Source organism: Letharia columbiana (genome assembly GCF_014066305.1).
Source record: "Letharia columbiana isolate WasteWater2 chromosome Unknown Sc0000007_s0, whole genome shotgun sequence".
In the NCBI taxonomy this organism is placed as follows: Eukaryota; Fungi; Ascomycota; class Lecanoromycetes; order Lecanorales; family Parmeliaceae; genus Letharia; species Letharia columbiana.
Window position 1 is genome coordinate 400988 of NW_023501043.1, and position 21475 is coordinate 422462.

Here is a 21475-nt window from a genome sequence, read left to right on the forward strand (position 1 = left end):
GGCACGGCGACGGCGATATGTGCTGTATGGTTTTAAAGAGTATACCCGGCGGTAGCTAGGACTTATAGCTCGGTCCGATATGGGTGGTGGACGGTTAGCTGTAATGGTGAGGTCATATCACCATCGGTTCGAACAGCGCACATGATAAGAATGAGGCTAATAGAAAAAGATCAGATGAACGCCAACTGAGGGTTTGCGCTACCCTGCCAAATAAGAGCGACCCCAGGGCGTATTATGGTGGTAGCGAGCTTAAACTCCGCATGTAAGCATCGCAGGTCAAGAAAGACATCGCCACTACTGGCTACAAATTGGGATATCTCAACTACTACCTGTTCATCAAGCACTAGGCTTCTTAGCAGGCTTCTTCCTATCACGGCCTTTGCTAGGAGACACTGTTATAAGAGAAGCATTCCTCTTATGACTCGCGTTGACCTTGAATAGTTAGTAAATAAGAAGCTTTCACGAATATATAGATTATACCTCTTCACCTTCTTCTTAATCACTCCCACCCTAATTGCTGTCTTCCTCTTTGACCTCAAGATCATCCTCCTCGACTCGCTCCCGCTTGATACTACTAGTATCTTCGGCGACCTCTTCCATGTACTCTTTCAACTGTTCCTTTCCTTTACGCGTACGAGGATTGTGCAGGCTTGTCCTCCTTTGTAGGCTCGCTTTTGGCCTTACCCTTACCCTTACCTTTATCCTTCTTCGACTCCGGCTCATTCTTACCCGCCTTCGTCTTAACAGGACTATCCTCTACCTGCCCGTGCTTGGGATCCGGTATTTCGCATACTATAATAAGCACGCGCTCACCTTTCTCTTCCCTGCAAGCTTGGAGAAGGTCGCTTACAAACGAGGAATTGTAGACGCTGTTTGCAAAGCGACGTGGGGTAGAAAGAGGGCCTTTGCCATCGATGGTGGAACAAATCCAATGGTGAGTCACTCGAGGATCGTAGATGATATCGTCCCACCTGTGGCCCTCTGGAAGGATATCTTCCTTAATCCATTGATCGATACCGTCCGCGGGCAGTCTTTTGTCCCACAACTTCAATGACATTGAGCCTAAGCTTGTTAGATACAAGCTATCATAGCAGCAGTAGCAAGTACGTACCCCACATATGGTTCCCAGTATATAATGGCTCCAGATCATATTGGCTTGCTGGATCATACTACTGATGGCGAGGTGTTATGACAGTCTTGGTATTAGACGCTGTGACACCACTATCATTGGATTTGGTACGGTCAGTGGCAAAAGTTGAGAATGTAGCCCGGCTACCAGCATGAGGCTTACTATTCTTGACAGCCTGGTCCTTGGTAATGGAGCTAGTACGACTCATACTAGCCGGTGTCTCTTTTCTTCCAAGTATGCGTGCTGGCCTGGGGGCCATTCGAAAGAGTAATATTCGAAGTATCCTTACTCTTCACGGTATCTTGGTCGAAAAAGAAACAAGCATTCTAGACCCCCGCAAAGAAACGCCACCAAACGAGGTTTATAGAGAAACCTACACAGCGATCATATCTGCAAGCTTATCCTTTTTGAAATGCTTTTCCTCCTTCAGTAGATCGAAGAAGATTACCCAGCGATTTAGCATGGAGGACTGTAATTGCATCCACCATGCTTCAATGCGTTGATTAGCGGTGCTTTTGCCAAACATCCAACACCTATCAATAGCACGGTCCTCTTCTGATCGGTCTTCCTGTGCTCCACATAATTGATGAAATGCGTCCGCAATGAGAATGGTCTCAGTACCTCGATGTGAACAAAACCTATCTGGCATGATCTTGTGCTCTTCCATGAACTCCAGAAATTGCTTAACGACACTGACAGCTGTACGTGCGGAAATCCCCACATAGATCCAGATGATTTTGCGGGAGTATGCATCAATGACGGCGTAAATCTGAATGCCCACGATCTCTAGCTTGCAGTGGGCGTCAATTGACCAAATAGCATTGGGTCCTTCTACCAAAAACTTCTTCCTTCTATGCTGTTTCTTCTGGTATCTACGATTAACACCGGCGGGATCCACCACTCTCAAGCCGTACATGATATCGTCTCTTGAGATAATGATACTATTGCGGCGGAAGTATGCGTAGAGGTGCGTGAGGCCCCAGTCACCAATGACACCCTCGTTCAAATGCTCCTTCATGATGCGTATAATCTCCTCATCTTGAAACCGAGCATCCTTCAACTTGCGTCTTCTTCTCAACCCCATGTCTATCCTCAACCGTCGGAGCTTCCTTGGAGTCACAGCCAGGTCCCGAGACTCCAGGTCCACCAAAATCTCTTCATCATTTGCGTTCTGCTTCAGAAACAGGAACATAATGAGACTATTGCGAAGCTTCTCGTCTCTGCAGGGTGGTGCATCATAGCGTCTCTTATCCCAGGCCCGTAGGTTCTTCATAAGCACATCACGACTGATGCTGAGGCCGCGCTGAGTGGATAGTATTCGTAGGATCTCTTGGTACTCGGTGCCTTGGTCATGAAGGCTCAGGATGAATTCTCTATGCGACTCTACATCTTTCTTGGGGCGTCCCATGATTGGTATCGTAGGAATGAGCTGGGAGCAGACGTATGAGGCCAATTGGGTGTGTGGATTTTGATTGCGATGGTAGTATGAAGAATAAACAGGAGGGGTGGGGTGGTTTCGGTGGCGCAAAAATAAAATAAAAATACATTGGTCATCGTCGAACGCCAAGCGTTCGACGATGACCAATGTATTTTTATTATTTTTTTTTTAGGTCGCTGCTACGCGTAATCGTATGGGAACACGCTACACTTAGTATGGGCCACCCCAACGCTAAGGCCACCCCAACACCAATTTTTTCAATTAATCTACCTACCCACCCACATACATATTTATTTAGGGCTACTATAGTCTATTTCAACCTTTTTGATTGCTTTAATCTTAATCAACTTTCTAACCCTTTATGTAGTAGCCTTAAACCACTTAATGTTCTTATTTGTAAATATATTATATACCCGAGACTCCTTACATCGCAAATCTGAAAAGTTCCTGCTAAATTTCAAATTGCTGATCTTGCGAATAGGGCTGAAATTAAGAATTCCGCCGGTTCAGTAACTATCTCAAAATCAGCTAAAATTCCGCCGGTTCAGCAACTATCTTAATCTTTTCCGCCAGTTCTGCCAGTTTAGCAGCAATACGCACGAAAAAGAAAGTTCTAATGATCGACGTTGTGACGGCAAGGTTCTACGGCGACGAGTATCAACGTTAACTCAAATTTGGCTACGGATTGGACGATTTAATGAAATTAGTCGCGTGGGTGATGCTCTGATATGGCGCACAATGATACGCTGTTGATAATGATATATATTGATGCCATATGTAGAATAGTACTTAGGTGTATTAGAGTGCATTACGCAAAATTTTTGAAGTTGCTGAAAATTTTTGAAGTTGCTAAACTGGCAGAACTGGCGGAAAGGGTTGGCATAGGGTCTGCTTAATAGGCTAAATCGTGTAATCGTGCTTATGTCACCCGGCAAATCTCTTTTGTTTATGTAGTATTTACCCACTTCAAAGCCCTTAAAGTCCTTTCAATTTTTGTTTCCTTGCGTGCAATGACCTAAGACCGGGCCTAATGAGAATAATAACACCTCTCTTCTAAACCATCGTATTGATTTTACTTTTCGAGTTGCTCGGGCTATTACAGCTCGTTAAATAATATCTAATTCTCGCTCAACGAGTAGATCTAAAAAAAATTGCAACTTTTATAAACATCGGACGACAATAAGACATTCCCGATCTATCGAGCCGTTATATGTATTGATAAAGAATCTATTTTTCAGAATCTGTGAGCGCGTAAGAGTGGTTATCTTTGAGGGGGATCTCATTATAGCGATATAGAAGCTGATCGTAGGGCACGTTGAATTAAGTAACCAATCGAGTGACTAATTCGTTAATAGGAAGTTTAATTAACTCTAGAGGATCTTATCAATGCCGGCTATAACGTGTCTAAATTGTAGGCGCTTATTAACTCTGTAAAGGTCTTAGTAGATAGCGAGAATAAGGGTTAGATAGCTAGCTAAGCCCCTAATAGAACCCCTTTAAAGCGACGACGAGATAGATTTCGTCTCGAGACGCTAGAAATATTAGGACGATAGCGACGATCTTCTCATTAGATTCCGCTCTGATAGTCCTGAGATACCGTAACGGTAACGACGTCTTCCCACTCAAATCCCGCCCAGCCTTGCTGAGTCGTTCTCCGCCCCATGAGAGGCGGCAGCGAGGTCTCTCATTGTAACGCAAACTCCGCTACACCTCCCATACAAATCCCGCCCTAACCAATAGCAATGCCAGCGGGTACAGAGAGGTCTCCGGCGACAGCGGCAGCGACAGTAAGGTGTCAGCATCGTCGCGCCTTATTTTGGTGTGGCTACCATACAAATCTGGCTCAGCCACCTTGTAAGTACGCTAATGGTATTTTTTTTAGCATTGACTGAGGTATAAAAGCTACCATTGCAGCTACCTACAGTCATGAAGAACGGGCTTACGAGACTGATAAAGAGGACATTTTGATACCTCGTGTCAAGGATTCAGAGGCCCTAAAGCTACTGGAACGTCTACAATTATACGAGGAACAACAAAACGACGGCGATGATGTACTAATCACACGTCTAAATCGATATGAAAGAGAGATCAGGGCTCGTAAGGCTTCTGCGCAAAAGTAGGCATCGATTCAGGCGTATTTCAGTAGTAATTAGTGCAAATCTAGGCTTAACGATAATTTGGTTGTAACGATACTATCTCCATGAAACGATATATCGTTATAGCCCAGGTAGACTGTAATTTGCTGCGATAGTTAGCCCTAAATACGAGTATAGCTTCTTGTCGCCAAGGCTTCGTGGCTGCCAACCGCACACACCTTCCATCGCCGTCTTCGTAACACACCATCCTACAACGTACCAGCGGGGATAAAGACGCCTTTCTCCCCCTTCTCATTCCCAGTCGACATGTTCCCACCACGAGCAAAGTCAAATGTCAAAAGATACGGGCGGCAATCTTCAGGGCTGGATCAGTTGAACGCCCAGGGTAAAAATGCTCTCTTATACCCCAACCTCCTCGAGCTGACAGTCTACAGCAGTATGTCCCCGTGGTATTCAGCGAAAGCAGTCCCTCACGCCATTCCGCAAAAGTGTACGTCTAGAAGAGACACAACGTCTCCCTCGGCAACTGGAGAGCCAAGAGCAAGTACATCAACTACTCTCACCTACGAGTAACACTCCTGATAATTTAGAGGCATGTTCTACTGTCCTTTCTCCTACTTGGCTACGTAAGGCTGACTAGAGCCGAAGTCCCCACGAGATTCATCGGTCTCCGTCAGATCTCCAAGTCCTGATCGAAAGCGAAAACGAAGCCACCAATCTAGTCAGAATTACAAGACCGAAGCTGGAGAGGTTGATCATCCACTCCCTCAACACAAGGACGAGCCTGGCCAGAAGCGACAGCGGACTCAACTCGCAAGTGTTGCTGTTAAGGACATATTAAGCCAGGCAGGTGTCAATAGTACCAGCAATAGCAACACCCATCTTCATCATTGGGCTCAAGAAGGGAACTGGCCTCGGGAATATTTCGAAGATAGTAATATGAGTCAATCACTCACCAGGAAACGGTCAGCCCCCTCTCTCAGCAACTAACAATCGGATCTTAGTGGTATTTCACTCAGAGAAGGGAAAAATCCCGCTGTCAAGAGTCGGCGCTATCAGCAGATACTTGAATCTGTCGGTATCTACATGGGCCAGCCAGAATCGCACCTGCGAGTTATCGACGTTGATAAGGCTCTGTGTCGAAAACTGCTCGATACAGAACAGTCAATCCCTAGAGACTCTATGTTTGAAGATGATCTGTTTGAATCGACCTGTGAAGATATAGCAAACCGGAATGAGGCTAGAGTAATTCAGGACATTGGCCGTTTGATCGTTCCTGCTCCAGAAGAATTGGCTCGTCGTGGTGCTACACACCTCAAGCACTTGATCCAAAATGTCGATGAAAGCTGGATCAAATCTATCCCTCTTGTGAACGGTCCACGCCCGCAACCCGACTTCTCCGTGGGATTCAAACCGTCCGCATTTACCGCGGACCAACTCAAGAAGCTCAATCCTTATGTTGGCGACTGGCAGACTACATCTCGCATTGTGGCCACCGACGAGATGTATTTTCCGTTCCTCACTTCGGAGGTGAAATGCGGCAACGAGGCTCTCAACATCGCCGATCGGCAAAACGCCCATAGTGCCAGCGTTGCAGCGAACGCCGTGGTCGAGATATACAGAACGGTGTCGCGTCAAGACGAACTCCACGGAAAGATTCTTACCTTCTCGGTCTCGCATGACCATCGGGCTGTAAGGATCTATGGTCATTACGTCCTAATTAACGGAAAAGATACCTCCTTCTACCGCCATTTAATCCGAGAATTCAGTATTACTGACCAAGACGGCAAAGAGAAGTGGACTACCTACACGTTCACACTGAACGTTTACGACGAATTTCGTGGAATCCACCACGATAGAATTACTTCCGCAGCTGATCAGCTTCCCGACCCAGAAGTCTTCCTCGTTGAGCCCTTCTCCTAACAGTCAAACGCTGAGTCCTTCGAACAAGACGGCAGCCAGTTGACCGCCTCTTACTCACAGGAGACTGAGCCGAGACTCCCTTCCTCTCAGACGTCTGAGCCCGTGTTCAAGAAGCCAAAGGGAAAAGGTGTTAAAGAGTAAAAAAATTCGGAAGATGAGGACAGGTAGTTTCGCATCAATCGAAGGAGCAAGGGCGGGATGGGGATCGCCTTGATTGTTTGCCAGCAACCCTGACAGCCGTTTATAGTTATTATCGGTGTTGTCTCTAACTTACACATGCTTTGATGATCGGCATCAAGCAAAGTCCTAGGATAGCCGGAAACGTATGCTGAGGATTCCTTTACGACCTTTATAAGTCCTGGTTAGTAATGTTTTGCAGGTCTAATAGGGAGGTTTAGCAAGAATTTTCAAAAGAATGATTCAAAAGGAATTACGCGTTAAGTGCCACATTCAGAAATCTCACTGCTAGGCTTAACAAAAAAAGTTACCCGAATAGGCAAGTTTTCGACTCGCTTTTAAATTACTACTTTATAATATGAATTAGTAATTTAAAAGAAATCAGATAATTTCACTTATAATTTAATTATAAGTTAATTTATTTTATTACGTAAAGCGATTTAAAAATTGCGCTTTTTTGATAAGAGATTTAAATTATATTATTCTATAATTTGCGATATTTTAAAATAATTTTATCGACTTATAGTCGAAGAAGGAGGAAATGTTAAAAATTCAGCGATTTTTAATATTTCTTATTAAGTTTAATAGTAAGATTTCTAAATATAATACTTAACGCGTAATTTCTTTTAAATTATTCTTTTAAAAATTCTTACTAAATCTCTTTAATATCGGCTAACAAATTACGTTAATTGGAAAGCTTACTTTCTTATTACTTAAGACTGAAATTATAAATTTAAAGTTGACTAATTAGATCTTCAGATTTCGTAATTTTAAAGCTAAAACTTATCTTATTTCTTCGTTTCTAAGCTAGAAGCGGGTACGCACGGGTATATCTAAAAGAGGAAGCTGGAAAAGAACTTCAAAATTCTTAAATCTACCTTTTTTAATTTCTTTTCTTTTATTAAAAATTTGATAATAAAGTAAGTTTATAAAGTTATAGAGTTAATTATACGCTTTTAAATAATATAGCGTAGACGAAATTTAATAAAGTATTCGTAAAGATATACTAAGAATTAGTGAATTATCGAGCTTGCGAGAAGAGCCTCTTCGATAGAAGCCCTCGGAGAGTTCTCGGAGAGCCCTCGGAGAGCCCTCGGAGGGTTAGAGGGGTTTTAGGGGGTCTTCCTCTAAGTATATTAAATAAATTATAACGTCTCTCTCGATTCTTAGTGAAATATAACGTCTCTCTCCATTCTTAGAGTTAGATCTCTTAAAATCCCTTAAATCCTTCGAAGCTCTTTAAGGGCTCTCCGAGAGCTTCTATCGAAGGGGTTGTTAAAGCAAGCTCGAAATTAATCAAATATTATTAAAATAATTAAATTTCGAGCTTGCTTTAACAGCCCCTTAATAGAAGCTCTCGAAGAGCCCTTAAAGAGCCCCTCGAAGGGTCCGAGAGATTTTAGAGAATCTCTCTAAGAATTTAAAATCTAGTACTTGGCAAGCTTTTTACTACTGGAAAGAATACGCCCTAGCACATATTATCTACACCAGCGAACTGAATCTTAAGAGACTTCTCGAGAAGTTTTCTAGGATTTTTAGCACTTTAAATAGAATACATCGTAGCTAATAAGATAAATCACGCCTAATAGAATAAACGATTTTTAGTATACGCTATCGCTAATGTAATATATTATATAAGTTTATATCTTCTAAAGATTCTTCTCATAAACTCTATTAGAACTAGTATAGAGATACGTTATATAAGTAAGATAGAATAGAATAATAAGGCTACCGAACTATATATGTGAAAAGAAGATATACTATAATAGGAAATATCTTCGCTAAGGCTAGCTAGCTATAGGGCTAAGTAATATATTAAGAATATACTCGTAATAAACTCGATTTCTTACTATTATAATACCTTTAGTAATAATAACTATTAAGATATATTCTTATTTCTTAAAAGAGTATAAATATAGAACGTCGATTAGAGGCTTATAGAAATCTTTATAGCGTAGAAATCTTTAAATATATTTTTGAAATTACAGACTTTAGAGATTTGAGAGAGAAACTTAAAAGTATAGAAACTCTAAAAGTATAGAGATTCTTAAAGTATAAAGATCTAAGAGGTATAGAGACTTTTATATTATAGAGAATTTTTTTCTATAAGAATTCTAAAGGTGTAGGATTTAAAAAAGTATAAGAACTTTTATACTATTAAGATTATCAAATTGTAAGATTCTAAAAAGTAGAGACTTTAGAAGTATAGAGACTCTAATAGTACTCGTATTTACTAGAATTTATAATCTATTAGAATTTGTAATCTCTAAAACTTAATCTTTATAATTTATTATTTTATAATATTATAATAAAAAATTCGAAAAAAAATTCGAAAAGAATATGAAATACGATTTAAATGTTTTAAGAATTTTTAAAATCGAGGTAATAATAATTAATTTATATAATAGCGTAATAAACTTCGATAATTATATCTTAATATATTACTATATAACTTTATTAATTTAAGCTTAATTATAAAAAAAATTAAAATTATAATAATTATATTTTATATTCTTTTAACTTTTTTTTCTAGTTTTAAATTATATTATTATAAAATAATAAATTATAAGAATTAGATTTTAAAGATTATAAATTCTAATAGATTATAATTCTAGTAAATACGAGTATAAGAATTCTAAGGCTATAGAGATTCTAAAAGTAAAGAGACTTTAAAAGTATAGAAACTTTAAAAGTACAGAAACTCTGAAAGTATAGAAACTCTGAAAGTATATGAATTCTAAAAGTGTAGAAACTTTTATATTATAGGGGATATTATACTATAGAAATTCTAAATATATAGAATCTTAAAAAGTATAGAAAAGAGGAAATCGTAGAATAGCGGGTATTATGAATATAATAGAAGATGGCGCTATTATAGCGCCTTAGCAGATAATACTTACTAGTTAAAAAGCTTAAAGCTAGCTTTCTTTCTATTAATAACTTTTAAAAAGTACTACTAAGATCTAAATCGAGAAAGTCTTATCTATTCGAAAAGTAATTAAATTTCTTAACTACGAACATCAAATTTTTGTTAGCAATATTAACTTATGGCTTGCCACCTCGGCAACCCAGGTGAGACCGTTAGCCTTCCTCATGCCCAGGCTTTCCGCCAGGAACGCTCGGAAATTTCTTCCGAGCCGAGGATCCTTCCACCGAGGAATCGTCTGAGATCCTCGTCCTTCCACCGAGGAACCTCCTACCAGAGAACCTCGCGAGTCTAATCCCGAAGAACAAGGTTCCGCCAGGAAGTCATCAGTCGTCAGCTGACACCCTGAGGTCGGCACCGGCCATGCTTTCGCAACTACCACTACGCAAGAGCTGCTGTCAAGCTGCTGCTCGATAAGGAAGCCGAAAAGGGCTGCTTGGACACAGGCTGCTCCGTCACCCTGATGGACCGGGCCTACCTAAGCAGAGCGTTCCCGAGTCTACCAGTCAAGAACATGGCTAGCCCTATCACGGTGAGGGGTTTAGGGTCTAACAGACATGAAAGGAATATGTAGTCTCTACTTCCCCAGTGAAGACGCCATAGCCATGACGTCGCCGAGGGAAATCCACATCGTCGACGAGCTCAAAGCAAATATCCTAGTCGGCATGGATATTATGGTGCCTGAAGGGATCGATATTCTCGTATCTCAATCGAGGGCATCAATTGGTAGCTGTCAGATGTCCGTGCCGATAGAAGTTCGCACCAGAGGAGGCCGTGCCGTCACACATCCCGTGCATGTCAAGAAATCCATTACCATTCCCCCACATTCTCAGATGCAGATACCGGTGCATCATGCTTCTTTACCAGAACGTGATTTTTTCTTCGAACCAGATCACATAGACCTGACGCTTTACGCTCATCTCGTCGACTCCTCCATGACTGCGGTGCTAGCCAAGAATGACTCGGACCGAGCAGTTAAGGTGCCTAGAAATCTTCGCTTGGGCACCGTACAGGAAGCAGAATTTGATAACTGCTACCATATCACATCCGGGAAGGAAGACGTCGTCGAACTTGCTGGTCGTCGACCCAAGAACGAACATCAGAAGGGCTGGATCAAACGCGTCTTCAACAAGATTGTCACAGCATCTGCCGTTGCTATGCTAGCAACCGCCGCATGTTCCACAGCGCCGCTGTCGGCAAAAGCAGCGACTTCTGACGTGGCACCTGTTGCCGGATCCCCTACGGGATTCCTCAGCATTCCTGGAGATCCTGGCATTCCGGGAAGCTCTGAAATTTCCGGGATCCCTGGGGTTCCTGCTTCCGTAACTTCCTTCCATCCGGTTCCGGAAGTAACGGTCACCACCACGACCACGGACACAATCTTGCTGAATGGGGTCACGATCCATAACGATAGTCCTTCCATCAAGGGAGTGGTCGAGGAATTCCCACGCTCTGGCGAAGGCGGCTTCGCCGATTTCCGGAGCAGAATGGATGCGCATTCCCTGAATCTGACTGGGAAGAATGTCAGCGGACGCGAGGGTTTCCCTCTCGCACCGAATCCAAGACGTCGTTGATAAAACGTTCGACAACTTCCGGCAGGAAGGCTGGCTGGACTCCGGCAACGCCTCGCTCCCGGTTTTCGTTGTCTACGATCATGCCCGACGGTTCAGAAAGGACGGCCGTCGTTGACATTCGGGGATTGATGTATTCCCAAACAGATGTCTACCTTTACCTTTGCGTCAGATTTAATATCATCAGTAAGGGCTGTCGATATCTCGCGTTGTCGACTGCGCAAGTTTCTTTTATCAGTGGCGCGTGCATCCCACCGATCGCCATAAACTTACGGTCGTAAGTCATCGCGGTCAGGAGACTTTCAACGTAGCAGTCATGGGCTACAAAATTCGCCGTCTACGTGCAGAGACAGATAGATAGACTCTTCGCAAGTTCGGCGATTTGCCGAGCGTATGTCGATGACGTCGTTGTCTATTCAAGGACCTTGGAAGAGCATCTCGACCATCTTCGTCAGATCTTCGGTCTCTTCGTGAAGTCAGGGATATCCGTGAATCCTAAGAAGGCATTTCTCGGCTATCCATCAGTGCACTGCTTGGACAGAAAGTCGATTCCCTCGGACTTTGGACCGCCGAGGATAAATTGCAAGCAATTGCTAAGCTCTCGTTTCCGGAAACCCTTTCCAAGCTGGAAACCTACTTGGGAATGACAGGTTGGCTACGTGATTACATCGCCAACTATGCTGTCATAGCAAAGCCTCTTCAAGACCGGAAAACCATGATGCTTGCTGCGTCTCCTAGAGCCGGGCAAGAAGGAAAATTTGCTTCTCGCTCCGTTCTTGGCCTACCAACTAATGCCGAGAAAGCTGCTTTTCAAGCGCTGCAGCAGGCACTGTCGACCCCATCATTCCTAGTCCATTTTGATGATAAGGCCGTACTTTACGTGGACCTTGATGCTAGCAAGTTCGGATTTGGCGCCATGATTTACCCATAAAGGGAGCTTGTCGGTGATTACCCCAAACGCTCTCGTTCAGCCGATCTTGTTCTTAGCCGCCTTCTCAAGGACGCCGAAACAAGATACTGGCCTACGGAACTCGAAATCGCTGGGATCGTGTGGGTACTTCGGAAAACGAGGCATATGGTCGGTCGGCGCCGAAGACAGTGGTCTACACCGATACGGCTCCGCTCGGTATATCAAACAGACGTCCCTATCTACGTCTTCAACGGCCAAATTAAATCTTCGCCTTATCCGAGCATCAGAATTCATCCAGCGTTTCCGAAATCTCGAGTTCCGTCATAAACCGGGAAGGGAACATATCGTACCAGACGCTTTGTCAAGGCTTCCGAACTCCGCTGCTACCGAAGCAGCAGCTTCCGATCAAGATACCATCGGGGGCTCGATGCTTTATATGGCTGCGCTTACACCGCTACCACCTGTGGAGTAGCCCGGAGCTACGTCAACAGATTCTCGACGGTTACCAGAAGGACTCAGGATGGCACAAGATCTCAAAACGCTTGACTCCATGACCGCCGGCGAGGACGCCGCTTCTCTTCCTTTTTCCCGGGGCAGCGACGGTCTCATATGGAAAGTCGAGGCATCGACCGGCGACCATGCTTTCACGCCGAGTCGACTCTGTGTGCCACCCTCCTGTGTGCAAACCTTTTTCGAAGTCGCCCCTCCAGTGTCCTGTCATGCCGGATTCGCCAAATGCTACGAGGCATATCTCGCCAATGGTACATACGCAGCCTCCGCCAGCTACGGGGTATATTCGACACTGTCCTCAATGCCAGCTCTATCAGACACCTCGGCATCTGCCACATGGATCTCTGCAGCCCATTCTTACCCCGCCTGTGCCATTTCATACCTTGACAATTGATTTCATTCTCGCCCTGCCAACTTCTACCAAAGGCTACGACGTGATCATGTCCGTCACCGACAAATTTTCCAGAAGAATTACATTGATTCCTGGCAAGTCGACTTTCACTGCCGAGGATTGGGCACATCGTCTACTCCGACGACTTCGAAAGATTGACTGGGGATTACCGAAGCAAATCATTTCGGATCGTGACCGCAAGTTTCTTAGTGAACTGTGGAAGGCTCTTTTCACCAAGCTGGGCGTTAAGTTGTTGTACTCGACTGCTTATCATCCACAAACCGATGGGTCCAGTGAGCGCACTAACCAGACTGTCGAGATCGCTATTCGCTTCTGGATGTCTACGCTTGACGACGTCGCAGCCTGGCCAATTACTATTCCAGCTATCCAAGCAAGCTACAACAACGCCATCTCTGCTCCTTTAAGCAAATCGCCAAATGAAGTTTCCTACGGTTTCTCTTTAAACCAGCCGTTAGATCTCGGCGCCTATGAGAAGCAACTGATGCCAAGAACATCGCTCGCCTGGAAGCATCGGATGCTATCGCCTTTGCTCAGATGAATTCGAAGTTTCACTACGATCGACGGCATCAGCCTCAGTTCTTTCGTGTAGGCGATTACGCACTCCTACGGCTACACCGCGGCTATAACATTCCAGCCACCAGCTTACCGGAAGAAAATACGGTTTGCAGTTCGTCGGTCCTTCAGGTCCTCGAACGAGTCGGGCGTCTTGCCTATCGATTAGACATCCCCAATAACTGGAGAGTGCACCCGGTTTTTACCGTAGCACAGTTGGAACCATGCCCGGATCCTCAAACCGATCCATACACTCGTCCCCAGCCTCCCTGACGAGCCGCCTTCTGTTTCGTCGAAGGCGACACCGGGCTTTCAGATCCTGGGAACTCGACCGACTCCTGAATAAGCGCGTCGTCGCTAAGGAGGGTTTTGCTACGGAATACCTTGTCAAATGGAAAGGGTTGGGCCACAGCATGACAAGTGGATGAATGTGAAGAACCTCGGCAATGCTCAGGAATTGGTTCGAGACTATGAGAATGAGCATGCCGGCGTCCGTGGGATCGAGGAAGCACCTTCCAGAAGCATCGAGGAAGCACCGAATTCCACGCCGCAGGAAACGACGACTCGACTCCTGGAAGAAGCTTCGGCACCTCCCAGAAGCATCGAGGAAGCACCGCATGACACGCCGCAAACGACGACTCGACTCCTGGGAGAAACTTCGGGATCTCGTTCAGGACGTCGGATCTTCGCGACGGGAAAGTTATTTCTTCAAGTTCTCGCCTATCACCGGAAGAAGCTTCGGGATCTCGTTCAGGAACGGAACAGACGTTGGTAAGGGTGGAAATTCCGGTGAGGAAGCCAGAGTCAACGTCGGGAGGAATGGTATTACGCGGGAGTAGGCGAATTGCGAATGCTTGAGCGTAAGGGTTTTGACGAATCCGATTTCCGTTTTCTTGCTTGCTACCTTGCTTATCAACGAGGACGTTGCTTTCATTTTTGGTGCCGGCATCTTGTTAGGGATTGCCAAGAAAGGCCTTTCTTCTAGTAGGCTTTCGCCAAGCAAGGCTAGAAGAAAAAAATTTTTTAAAAAAAATTTTTTTTTTTTTTTACAATCAATCAAGTCATATCACATCAATCAGATCATTGCTCCTAGCATTCTTCAAAAGAACTCTGCGGCTCTATCTCTATAAATTATATCTTAATTAACTCTTTTCGATTATGGTATCTCTTCTTCTACTATTATACGTACTGCGAATCGTTATTAAAATAAGCGTTAACAATAGGAAAATGAGTATATCCTCTCTCAATTACGCTCTCAAAATCAGCTATAATTTTAGAGAAATTAATAAAATATATAATAACGTCGAGATTCTATACTCTATAATATTATAATACGCTGTCAATCTTAGCCTATAACATCTTATAGATCTTCTTAATATATATTCGAAGGCTTTAACAAATCGTCTACTATTCTTCTTCTCGATTCTTCTCTTCGATACGGTAATCTTAAATTTCGCTGTCAAGATTCTATATAACGTTCAACCTTTGACGTATGGGATTTATATCGAGATTATAGTCTTTCTACTTAATAAGACTACGATACTCATTATTCGAAGAATTCTATTCGTATTCAATAATAATAGCGAGATAAAGAGCTTCGGGGTACGGTAGAATAGCTGGAAGATACTCGGATTCTCTACGAACACAATACTGTTCTAAAGCTATATAACGATATTATCGATATCGTTACTACGAGTAAAGATAAGAACGACGAGGACGACGACTACGAGGATAAGGACGACGAGGACGAGGACGAGGACGAGGACGAGGACGAGGACGAGGACGGGATACGTTACGAGCAGTTACTTAACGCTCTCGACAATATATACTCTTAAGTGTAGAACGAGTCTTACTTAGCCTTCTTAGAACGATTAGCATTTAATCGTAACATATATATCTACTCGACAATATCTACTATAATTCGATACGGTGATCATAAGGCTATAAAGAGTCTTATATATTCTAAGATTAACCGACGATATAATCTATTTCTTAGATATCGTTATAGGAACGATCCGGAGAATCAATTAAATATAGTACCGTAAACATGTTTAATTATAGCGATATTCTCAGTGTTCCCACAATACTTAGCTAGCTTTTCACTACTGGGTAGCCCGCGCCCCAGCACATATTAGATTTCTCCATACAGAGGTCTGCATCGAAAGTTCTATACTCGTTAAGACTCTTACGCTCAGACTTCGGATAACGCCCCATCTAAAGGGCTACCTAGATAATACGTCTAAAGTTCTTCGGAATCGCACCTAGTTCTAGTTAGGTTTCGAGGAATAATACCCCTATTAAGTCAAAAGAAGTATCTAAAGTCCCATTTATACGCTATAAGAAGATATTTCTAGGCTTCCCCTCTATAGGGCCGCTTTTCGAAAGTAAGATTAAGGCTATATTAGTGCGGGTATAGGACTTTCGATATAGACCTCTATAGAATCTTATCATCTTATACTCAACTCATGAATTCATAACAGTAGTAGCAGTTGATTTCCTACTATTATAACAGTAGAAAACTAGGCTTATAGCTCGGCAGAGGTGAAAAAAAGTTCGATAGAGGTGAGTAGATGCTAGATATATGTACCTCGTTCGAGATAAAAGAAATATACTTAGCATATGCTAACATCTCATCGAGGTTGAAAAAAATTATTCAATTTTGACGTGTGCGAGATACGCGGGCCTCGAGATACGCGGGTCTCGAGATACGAAATTCTTATATATAGAATATACGAAGCTAATACTTAGTATATATAGATTTATTTAATAGTTTATCTATTATAATTATTAATATTAGAGAATTATTAATTTATTATATTATAGTAGTTAGAAATTAAGAAATCTATAGTATATACTTAGTATATACTATAACTCGAATAAAGTAACTATAGTTTTATCGACTTAAATCGAGTTTAGTCGAGATAAAACGAATACGTTTAGTATATACTATAAGTTTATTTGAGGTGAAGTAAGTATATGCCGAAGCTTCACTTCTATCGAACTTTTTTCACCCCTATCGAGCTATAACCCGCGGGAAACCGCAGGGAATTTTATGCCGTAGAAACTTTTATATCGTAGAAACTTTATTACCGTAGGGGATTTTATACCGCAGAGACTTTAATACCGTAGAGAATTTTATACCGTAGGGGATATTCGTATATACTCGAAAGTACTCGATATTTAAAGTAATAATATCCGATTTAAAACTCGATAAGTTCGACGTAATATTAAAATATCTATCTTTTATTAAAATTCTATAGTAACTTAATATAACTATATTAGACTTTTATTACTAGTAATATTAATATATCTAAGAATCTAATTTATTATTTTTTAAACTTTATCGATTTATCGATTCGTGAAAAAATTATCGCTATCTCTTCTTCTATTATATCTTCTTCTATTACATCTTCTTATCTCTTTCGCCTTTTTTATCTCTTTTATCTCTTTTATCTCGCTATTATTACTATAATAAAGTCTTTAATAAAGTCTATAAGAAAGTCTATAGAAAAGTCTACGATAAGATTCGCTACTATTACGAAGTAGATCTTTCTTTATCTTACTATTATTACTATATTAGAATAAATATTAATAATATTAATAGGCCTAGTATAAGAGATATAGTAGTCTTTTTCTTAATTAAATTTCTATCTCTCTTCGTATCTTTAAAAAGAGCTAATTCGAGATAATATATACTTCTAAATTTCTTTTTAAATTTCTTTATAACTATATTCTTTAATCGCTATTAAATAATTTTAAAACTTATAATCTATTCTTCGTCTTAGTATTCTTTTTCGTACTTAATTTTATCTTCTTTTCGTTATTTTATCTTAATAAGATTATTATTAATAACTCTTAATAAAGTATTATTTACTAGCGCTAAATTATATACTTTTCTAAGCTTTTCTAATAGCGCTAGAATAAATACTTTAATTTTAATTTATTAAACTAGCTAGTTAACTTAATTTACGTTTATTAAAATAAAGAATATAAATATAAAGATACTATTAAATGCTATAATCATTATCTCTAGAGATAAAGATATAATAAATCTTAATTCTAGTATCTTAAATTCTAATTTATTAAAAATAATCTATAGTCGAATTTATTAAAATATTAGATATGTTATATATAGAATAAACGAATTAATTCTCAAAAACCTCTTCGGGGCCGGGTTCTAAATATAGTATAAAATTAGATAACTGGAAAATATAGTAGCTGGGATACGCGTACGCTGCGCAACGGGGCGGGGGACCCCGACGGGGTTTCGGAGGTCGGGTCGGGTTTCGAGAAGCTCGAAACACCGACCCCCCCCAGCCGGGGTTTCGGGGTATACCCCGTTAACTCGGTGAACCCTAAGTACCCCTAAGCGACCTCTCTAAATTTTGATATTATGTAGTAAAATAGAGTAAAATAGAGTATAGAATATAATGTTATAGTCTAAATTAGAGTATAAGATATAGATACTTAGAAAGATACTTAGAAAGATACTTAGAACATATATGAGAATATATTTACGAGGTGTTAGAGGGGCGCTACGGGGACGTTACGAGGGTAACGATCTCGAGCTAATCTAACTAATAGGCTTGACGGGGTAACGGGGTGCCCCCGTTACCCCGGTAGGAAAACCCCACCCCGACCCGAAGCGGGGTGGTGTTAAGTATTTAAAACCTCGCCCTATTCCACTCCGTTAATCATACGCGGAGGCCATATTTCGATAGAATTGAAAATAGCTTACTCTTTTACTATATATTCTTTTCCATTATAGTACTCTTTCTTATTATTTAAATATATCGAATAAAGTTTATTTTATCTATTAAGTAATTATCTTTATATAGATTTTTTTTATTAGATATCTATACGCTACGTAATAGAGCGAGAAATCTCGATGAGATTTCGAGAGGGGTCGAAGTCCTTAACTCGAAGACGGAGTTTTAAGATATATTTTATTTTATTATTAACTCTATAAGTTTAGGCCTATAAATTAAATTTATAAAAAGTATTTAATTTTTAAATCTAATTTCGAGATAAATTCGACTCTCGAAGAGTGAAAATACTTTAATTTAAGATTCACCTAGGACTATAAGATCGAATTTTATAAATTTTAAATTATTAGAAAGTATAAAATATATTCTATAATTAATAAAAATAATAGAAAAAAATTAATAGAAAAAAGAGAAGTTATATTAATAATAAGTTTATTAGAGAGTTAATTAACTTTAAATTAATAAGAAGTTAAATTCAATATCTATTATAGTTTATTTTTATTAATTATTTTTATTATTGTTATTATAATTTATAGAATTTTTATTAATTTTGCGAGTTTTAAGATTTTACGATTTTTTAGCGAGGGAGATTTATGAATTCGAATCGAGAACGAAGCGAAATAGTCTCGAATTTTATTGTAATTATTACTATTCGACTATCTGAGCTTATATGAAAGAATATTTTTAATAGAGTAAATAAGTATTTAATAAGCGATATTTAAATCCTCTACCTTTAAACGTTTATAAAACCAAATCTAAGAATTCTTTTTTTATTTGAAATTTCAACTTACGTTCTATAATTTAAAAAAATAATCTTAAAGTTTTAATAGAAAATAGTAAAGTTTTCTAAAAGGGTTAAAAGTAGAGTAAGAGATTTTGATAATTGTGAACGCTAATTTGTTTATTCGCGGTGACTTAGCCGGTCTAACCAAAGAGCGTAATAACCTTAAATTTATAATTGGCTGTATATACAAATTCAAGGTTTTTTAGATTAGTTCTTTCTTATTCTTTTATATCAGTATATATAAAAGAATAAGGTAGGAGTCTTAAAAATTTAATGAATTTGTATGTGCAGCCAATCATCAATTCGGGTTCGCTACGCTCTTTGGTTAGACCGGCTGAGTCAGCCCGGTAGCCCTCCCGCGCCTCCCTCATCAAAAATTTGTATGTAGAAGTTTTACACTTTGAAGTACTCAGCTTGCGATATATATAGTTTCTTCATAATTCCTTAAATTGTAGAGCTCGCTTTACGCTTTCTAACGCTGTAAAAATTATGAAGTTTGGCCTACTATTGATGGATTAAATGAACATTCAAATATGGTAGTCATGGTAGTCACACCAGACGCGTCCGGGATCGGATAATAATCCTTCCACCTGTTTATTATTCTTCCACCATTCTACCAATTCTACCAATTCTACCAATTCTACCAATTCCACCAATATAAATATAATCGTCTTCGGTACCCCTCGCCCAATTAGAGCCCCTTACTGACGCCCCCAGGCCACCCCTCGGCGAATCCGCTACTACTGACAATCGAGGCCGCAAGCGAGCCCAACAGCTACCTACTACTACTCATAAACGCGTTGAAAGGCCCTCAAAAAAGAGTCCGGTTCAGGCACATACACCCCTTTTACCCGCCTCTTAGAGGCCCTACTAACACCCCCAGGCCACCCCTCGGCGAATCCGCTACTACTGGCAATCGAGGCCGCAGCCCAACAGCTACCTACTACTACTCATAAACGCGTTGGAAGGCCCTCAAAAAGAGCCCGAACGGATTCACAGCCATCGTCCTCCTCTATATACTCCTCCCAAGCCAGCGATGGTGCCTTCCAACCCAGCGATGCTACCTCCCAAGACGCGTCTTCCTCCCCTATCCGTTCTTCATCACCCTATGAACACATTTACCCTCGGTACCCTCGCACTCAGTTAAACAAGAGGAGGATCTACAGCAGGCGAATACGGAGAACACTACGGAGAAACCAAGCGACAACAAGGCCCCCAGCACCAAGAACAGGCTCAGCTCTCCAAGATCCCACGTCATATGCTCTCCACGATTCCACATCAAATCATCACTCAGCAAGCGGAGAACACCACTGTAACTTGGCCTGTCCTCCCCACTACATTGAGGAGTAAGAGGAGGAACTACAACAGGCAAATGCGGAGAACACTGCGGAGAAACCAAGCGGCAACAAGGCCACCATCGTCAAGAACACGGCTCAGCTCTCCAAGATCCCACGTCATATGCTCTCCACGGTTCCACATCAAATCATCACTCAGCAAGCGGAGAACACCACTGCAACTTGGCCGTTCCACATCAAATCATCACTCAGCAAGCGGAGAACACCACTGCAACTTAGCCTATCATCCCCACTACATTAAGAAGTAAGAGGAGGAACTACAACAGGCAAATGCGGAGAACACTGCGGAGAACACTATGGAGAACACTGCGGAGAAACCAAGCGGAAACAAGGCCCCCAGCACCAAGAACACGGCTCAGCTCTCCAAAATCCCACATCATATGCTCTCCACGGTTCTACATCAAATCATCACTCAGCAAGCGGAGAACACCACTGCAACTTGGCCTATCATCCCCACTGCGTTGAGGAGCAAGAGGAGGAACTACAACAGGCAAATGCGGAGAACACTGCGGGAGAAACTAAGCGGCAACAAGGCCACCATCGTCAAGAACACGGCTCAGCTCTCCAAGATCCCACGTCATATGCTCTCCACGGTTCCACATCAAATCATCACTCAGCAAGCGGAGAACACCACTGCAACTTAGCCTGTCATCCCCACTACATTAAGGAGTAAGAGGAGGAACTACAACAGGCAAATGCGGAGAACACTGCGGAGAAACCAAGCGGCAACAAGGCCACCATCGTCAAGAACACGGCTCAGCTCTCCAAGATCCCACGTCATATGCTCTCCACGGTTCCACATCAAATCATCACTCCGGAACGATGCATATTTGGACGAATTGAAACCGTCCGATGTCTATAGCTATTTCATTATTCGAAAAATTTCACTGCGGCAGGAGATATTGTGGGATTCACACCACTAATTG

At 41.5% G+C, this 21475-nt stretch overlaps 7 protein-coding genes across 7 annotated transcripts; 5 read left to right on the forward strand and 2 right to left on the reverse strand.

Annotated features, from left to right (window-relative positions):
* Nucleotides 1-625: 625 nt before the first annotated feature.
* HO173_003146 (uncharacterized protein) lies at nt 626-1118 on the reverse strand (the record flags this gene model as incomplete). The annotated part of the gene is made up of 2 exons (XM_037305074.1): nt 626-1062; nt 1112-1118. 2 exons carry the CDS (start codon nt 1116-1118, stop codon nt 626-628), a joined length of 444 nt encoding a protein of 147 aa, XP_037167939.1.
* Nucleotides 1119-1502: 384 nt separating this feature from the next.
* Nucleotides 1503-2537, reverse strand: HO173_003147 (uncharacterized protein; the record flags this gene model as incomplete). Its single annotated transcript, XM_037305075.1, has 1 exon — nt 1503-2537. One exon carries the CDS (start codon nt 2535-2537, stop codon nt 1503-1505), a length of 1035 nt encoding a protein of 344 aa, XP_037167940.1.
* A 2432-nt stretch (nt 2538-4969) lies between these two features.
* Nucleotides 4970-5236, forward strand: HO173_003148 (uncharacterized protein; the record flags this gene model as incomplete). Its single annotated transcript, XM_037305076.1, has 1 exon — nt 4970-5236. The coding sequence occupies one exon, from the start codon at nt 4970-4972 to the stop codon at nt 5234-5236; it is 267 nt and encodes an 88-aa protein (XP_037167941.1).
* Nucleotides 5237-5749: 513 nt separating this feature from the next.
* Nucleotides 5750-6586, forward strand: HO173_003149 (uncharacterized protein; the record flags this gene model as incomplete). Its single annotated transcript, XM_037305077.1, has 1 exon — nt 5750-6586. The coding sequence occupies one exon, from the start codon at nt 5750-5752 to the stop codon at nt 6584-6586; it is 837 nt and encodes a 278-aa protein (XP_037167942.1).
* A 6104-nt stretch (nt 6587-12690) lies between these two features.
* Nucleotides 12691-13074, forward strand: HO173_003150 (uncharacterized protein; the record flags this gene model as incomplete). The annotated part of the gene is made up of 1 exon (XM_037305078.1): nt 12691-13074. One exon carries the CDS (start codon nt 12691-12693, stop codon nt 13072-13074), a length of 384 nt encoding a protein of 127 aa, XP_037167943.1.
* A 1016-nt stretch (nt 13075-14090) lies between these two features.
* HO173_003151 (uncharacterized protein) lies at nt 14091-14483 on the forward strand (the record flags this gene model as incomplete). The annotated part of the gene is made up of 1 exon (XM_037305079.1): nt 14091-14483. One exon carries the CDS (start codon nt 14091-14093, stop codon nt 14481-14483), a length of 393 nt encoding a protein of 130 aa, XP_037167944.1.
* A 6362-nt stretch (nt 14484-20845) lies between these two features.
* On the forward strand, nt 20846-21193 carry HO173_003152 (uncharacterized protein; the record flags this gene model as incomplete). Its single annotated transcript, XM_037305080.1, has 1 exon — nt 20846-21193. The coding sequence occupies one exon, from the start codon at nt 20846-20848 to the stop codon at nt 21191-21193; it is 348 nt and encodes a 115-aa protein (XP_037167945.1).
* Nucleotides 21194-21475: the final 282 nt, after the last annotated feature.